Source organism: Chlorocebus sabaeus, chromosome 27, assembly GCF_047675955.1.
Source record: "Chlorocebus sabaeus isolate Y175 chromosome 27, mChlSab1.0.hap1, whole genome shotgun sequence".
NCBI classification, from domain to species: Eukaryota; Metazoa; Chordata; class Mammalia; order Primates; family Cercopithecidae; genus Chlorocebus; species Chlorocebus sabaeus.
In genome coordinates this window covers 41,816,664-41,821,829 of record NC_132930.1, presented here as the reverse complement: position 1 = coordinate 41,821,829, position 5,166 = coordinate 41,816,664, and the positions used below count along the sequence as shown (strand labels likewise).

Below are 5,166 nucleotides of genomic sequence, written 5' to 3'. Positions count from 1 at the left end.
ACTTTGCTAATGCAGATCTGTCCTGTGTGTTCAAAAAGACACCCCCCTCTATCCCTGCATACCCTGTTATCACCTTTCAAAGTTGCTGGCGTAAAACTACTATCAAATTGAAAAGCAACAGTACACATAAAGAGATGGCAAGAAGCAAAATTAAAATAAAAGACTAAATCAGTAAAGAAACAATTTTTGTAGCTTAAAATTAATTTATTTAACAAATATAGCTATAATATAAATGATAATAAAATTTCAAATATACAGTATATTACATAGTACACACAATCCCTTCCAAAGGGATGTTTGAGAGCCACACAAATGTACTGTTAAATAGAAAGAGTTTTTTTTTTTTTTTTTTAAATTTACAATTGTGTTTCTGGTACTGGTAAGAGAGAGGTCCCTTCAACCTACCTTTGCATCGCATCTGTGTATTCCCTGCCCCCCCAGAGCAAATGTTTTGTTGTTAAACTTCTCTTAAATTTTCCAATGGAAGAAGCTAGGATTCATCTCCCTGGCTTGCTTTTTTTTTTTTTTTTTTTTTGAGATTGTTCTCATTTCCAAAATCGTCAGACATCAATTTCTCTGCGCTTTTCCTGCCTGGTGTCAGGACAGGGAAAAGCTATGCAGGAGACATGGCCTCTAGTTCTGTTCAACTGCCAATTCTGCTGGGGACCTTGGATAAATTTCTTAGCCTCTCTGCCCTCAGTTTCCCCATCTTTAACTTGACAGTGTAGATGTAAATTCTAGAAGAGTACTAAGGGACCCTTCCAGTCACTTTTCGGCAGGGATCAGACTTCGGAGACTGAACTCAGGGAGCAAAGAAGTGAAACTGGAGCAGTGTGGGGGTTAAAAGGAAGGCAGCTGGTGGTGCCGAGCAGTGGAGCACGTCGGGGGTACAGCACCAGGGCTGAAGGAATCGGATGGCCCACAGGTGGGCGACCGTGGGACCCTCTATGTCAGGTGGTACATGCTGTAGCCTACATGGGCCGTGTAGAGTCCCACTGGCGCCACGGGCAGCGCAGCGCGCTGGAAGGGGCCAGAGGCACCGTAGAGCGAGGCACCCGCCGCGGCCGCTACAGCTGCGGGGCCGCCAAGAGGGAAGGAGAGGCCGAAGGCAGCCGGTGGCAGCATGGGCTTGGCGGCCATCTTCAGCTTCTCCAGCTCTGCCTCTTGTAGTCTCTTTGCCTTGGCGCGGCGGTTCTGGAACCATATCTTCACCTGCGTCTCAGTGAGGCTGAGCGAGCTGGAGAATTCCGCGCGCTCGGCGATGGACAGGTACTGCTTCTGGCGGAACTTGCGCTCCAGTGCCAGCAGCTGCGCGGTGGTGAAGGGTGTCCGCGGCTTACGGTTCGTCTTGTGTTTGCGGAGGGTGCAGGCTGGGGGGCTCAGCCGCCCTGAGGGCCGAAAGAGAAAAATGCAAGGGGTTAAGAGAGAGGCTTTGAGCATAATCAGCCCAAGGAATAGTAATAATAGTTAAACAATACCAGATATTGAGTGCCGCCCAGTGCCTCGGTGGCGGGCACTGTGCAAGGTACTTGAAAGATATTTTCTCCAATTCGCATTGCAACCCCCGCAGGGGAGGAGTTCCTGTCTACTTTTTGCAAATGAAGAAACTAAGATTTCAGGAGAAAAATGTTGAAGGCCCGGTGTCCACGTCTAAGGCCCAAACAGCTGGGAAGATGTGGTGCTGGGAAGATGTGTGCTGCCTGGCGGCTTAGGAAGGCCTTCATGGCCGGCCTCCTCCCACGGCCACACAGAGGAAAGGTGGATGTTAATACAGGTGACGAGACATGCAGAAAGAGGACCTGCGCCCAGCCCAAGGGCACATTTAGTTTTACATGCTGGCCAAACATTTATCAGTGCCCGCGAAGTGCTTCAGTGCGGGGGCTAGGCCTTACTGTGGCATAGAATCCAGATCAAATTCTCCACTATCCCCTGGAACGCTTTGCTCCTACGGGATTCTAGGAGTAGTTCCCGCAGACCAGAGGTGGAGCAGCGCAGACCGTCATGGAGGGTGCACTGTGGCCTGCACTCTTAGAAATAGAAAGTGTCATCTGGAGTAGAGAACGAGGGGCTGCTTTATTCTAACGGACTTTTTCTTTTGATTGTCTCAGTCCTCTGTTGGATTGCGTTCACCCCTGGCGCCAGGGCCCCCGACCCCACTCAAACGTGTGTGTGTGTGTGTGTGTGTGTGTGTGTGTGTCGGTGTTGGCAGGGGGAGGGGGGGAAGTGTTGAGATTGCCTCTCCCCTCAACCTGTGGCATAGTCAGCAGACACCAACATGCCCAGCTGTCTTTTTCTTTTGGCTTCAAAATAAACCTCAAGGGTGGACAGTGAAGAAGCATTAGAGCGCAGGACTAGTGCAGGTCGGGGATGGGGTCCGCTGGGGACTGCCCCCGGATAAAATGTGGAACAAATTATTCCCAACACAGCCGGGATGGCTATGACTTTGTGGTCTTGGGGCCCAAGGCCCTAAGCGTTGGAAAGGACACTCTGCTTCTGCAGCAGCTTTCCTGGCAGAAAGTGAATTCAAATCGAGGATGTTTCACCACGCAGGTTTTGCCTAAGCATACATTTTTTCACACTTCTTTTAAAAAACAACCACCAGAAACAAACAGAAAAAAACAAAAAAACAAAAAAACCCACAACGATCCTTCGGACTTTCAGACCACCAGGATATGAGTCAAACGAAATCTCGTGTTAACACCCCGCTTCTTCCCCGCTGGAGGCCACCGGGAGTCCGGGAAGCGCTTGGCCCCCAACTAGCTTTCCGCCGGGCCGCCCGAGGGGCGGGCGCCGAGAGAAACGTCACTCCCTTCAGCGGCGACAACCCAGCGCGGGGCCACCTTCTCCGGCCATTAGGCTTAGGGAGGGACTGGCCTTTCAAAGACGTTTAATCCCCAGATAAAAATCATTCCTCAGCATCACGCCATTGAATTCTGGCTGCTATTATGCCGAGCAAAATAATCGGAGGAAACGAGGAAAACTTGGGAATTTCCCGTGCTCCTGAAATATCTGCGAGCGTGTACTCTGAGTAGAGCAGCCAGGGGGCCGCGAGGCCTTGGAGCGAACTGCCTTGAGCACCTGGAGTCCACTTTAATGGCTCAGTTCTAGACATTTGTGAGCTTCCGACAGGATTAAAGAGGGCGCCTTCCCCCAATTGACTTGGTGCCCCGCCCCCTCCACTGGAACCTGAATGTCCCCACCCCTGAATCTTCCATCCGCCCAAAGCACCAACTATCTGCCTCAAAAGTGGAATTCTGTAGAAGCTTCAGAACCTCTAGGCAAAGAGGTACTTGAAAGCGAAGTGGGGCTGGGGGACCCCGGCTACTACTGTGAGAAAGTGAAACTCCGGGTGCAGACAAGATCTCCGCACCACACACATTCATCCGCTGGGGTGAAGCTGATGAAACAGAGTTTGGGATCAGATGAGGGATCATGGACCCCCGGGGTCGTTTGGTGGGGGCAGGAGGACAGGGTGCCCAGACATCGGTGTCCTATCTGTTAACTCCCACCCGCGTCTCCGGGCCAAGGCGAGGAGGTCTGGAACCTTCTTCCTGGGTGGCAATGGAGGGAGGCGCAAGACCCGGCCTTGCAGCCCTCGACTCCCTAGCACCGGCTGCAGGTACGCAGGCGCCGGAGGCCAGCAGGAGCCCTCGGATCCCACACCCCGCGCGGCCCCCTCCCTCGGCGCCTGGGTTCTGGCTACTCACTGGCCGGCGGCGGGGAGAAGCGGGGGCTCTGCATCCAGGGCGTCCTCTCGGGCTTCTCGGGGCTCTCGGCTTTGACGAGCGCATCTTCTGGCAGCTTCAGGAGTCCCCCCACCGAGAAATGGCCGAGCGGCCGCGGCGAAGAGGGCGCGTCCGGGGCGCCCAGAGACCCCGGCGGGACGCCCAGTGGCTGCGCCGGGCCACCCGCCGCCTGCGCGCCCTCGGAGGGCGCCAGGGCGCTCTCCTTGGCCCCCGGCTTCCTGTGGTCGGCCATGAGAGCCTCCACGCTGAAGGGCAGAAGCGAAGGGGACACTTTGGGCTTGGCCCCCTCCTCGTCCGCGCCCATGGCGGCCGCTGTGGCCGCGGCGGCGCTGGGGGCCTGGCCCGTGCCTCCCCCCGCCGGCTTGCCGAAAGCGGAGTCCTCCACTTTGACACCGAGTGGCAAAGAAGTCATGTCAGCAGCCGGGGCCATGCAGAGCCGGGCCCCCCCTCCTGCCGCAGCACTGGCCAGCCGCCGGGCATGGGCTCGGGGCGGGCTGGGAGCGCTGCCTGCCTCTGGGAGCGCCCGGGGCTCTGGCCGGGCGGACCCTCCCGCGCGCGCCTCCCGCCCCTCCCCAGCAGGCCAGCTCCGCCGCGCTGGGCCTGGCTCCTGGTCGTCGCCGCCGCCGCCGCCGCCGCCGCAGCACAGGCCGAGTTCCCGGGAGCACCCGCCGGCTCCTGGCCCTGCCGCGGCTCCCCAGAGAACTTGCTAATAAGGCGAGGCCAGCGCGGCGGCGGCCAATCAGCGCGCAAGGGGGCGGGCCCGGAGCGATCCATTGGGCCGCGCTCCTGGGGACTCGCCCGGAGGCGCGCTGGGCCTGGGGGCGCGCAGGGCAGGGCCCAGGCGGCGGAGGGCAGGGGAGGAGAGGGGGTGCCCGGGGAACTTTCCTCCGCGCTGAAGCCCAGAAGGCCCTCTCTGCGGGGGTCCCCCTGGGTCTCTATCTTTCTGTGTTCCAGGGGGATTTTCCCTTGTTCTTGCTCAGTCTCTTCTGCCCTCCTCTCCTCCCCTCCGCTCCTCAGCCCTCTTTTCCGCTACTCTTCCCACCTCCCCCGTCCTTGTTTCTCTCCTCTACTGCTTCTTTTACCTTTCTCTTTAGTCTGTGGCTGGGTTTCCCTGTGTCCTTCTCCACTATCTGACCCCCCCCCCCTTCTTCTGTTACAATAATTTGAGTTGAGGTCATTTCTTATACATTCCTTCCATATATTTTTAAAAATACGCATGGCTATTTATCCTAGGAGAAAGACATACTATTAACTTCTTTCCAAAAAACGAAACAAAATCAAAACTTCATTTTCTTCCTGTTCTGAAATCTTCCAAACTTTACCTAGAGGTAAAAGTGGGCCTTTGTCTCTAACTCAGAGCTGGAGTAAACCTTGCGGGAAGAAGCCAGCTTCCTGTGGTGCCAAGGATGTGAGAATATGT

The 5,166-nt window shown here is 55.9% G+C and overlaps 1 protein-coding gene across 1 annotated transcript; it reads right to left on the bottom strand.

The window, feature by feature from the left end:
- Positions 1-320: 320 nt before the first annotated feature.
- On the bottom strand, positions 321-4,384 carry MSX1 (msh homeobox 1). The gene is made up of 2 exons (XM_008017924.3): positions 3,708-4,384; positions 321-1,388 (listed from the first exon to the last, which is right to left on the bottom strand). Exons 1-2 carry the CDS (start codon positions 4,174-4,176, stop codon positions 946-948), a joined length of 912 nt encoding a protein of 303 aa, XP_008016115.1. The 5' UTR covers positions 4,177-4,384; the 3' UTR covers positions 321-945.
- Positions 4,385-5,166: the final 782 nt, after the last annotated feature.

Coding starts and splice junctions, on each gene's coding strand:
- MSX1 (XM_008017924.3), bottom strand. CDS start 4,176: ATGGCCCCGGCTGCTGACATGACTTCTTTGCCACTCGGTGTCAAAGTG. Junction 1,389..3,707: donor CTTCTCCCCGCCGCCGGCCA/GTGAGTAGCCAG, acceptor TTCGGCCCTCAG/GGCGGCTGAGCCCCCCAGCC.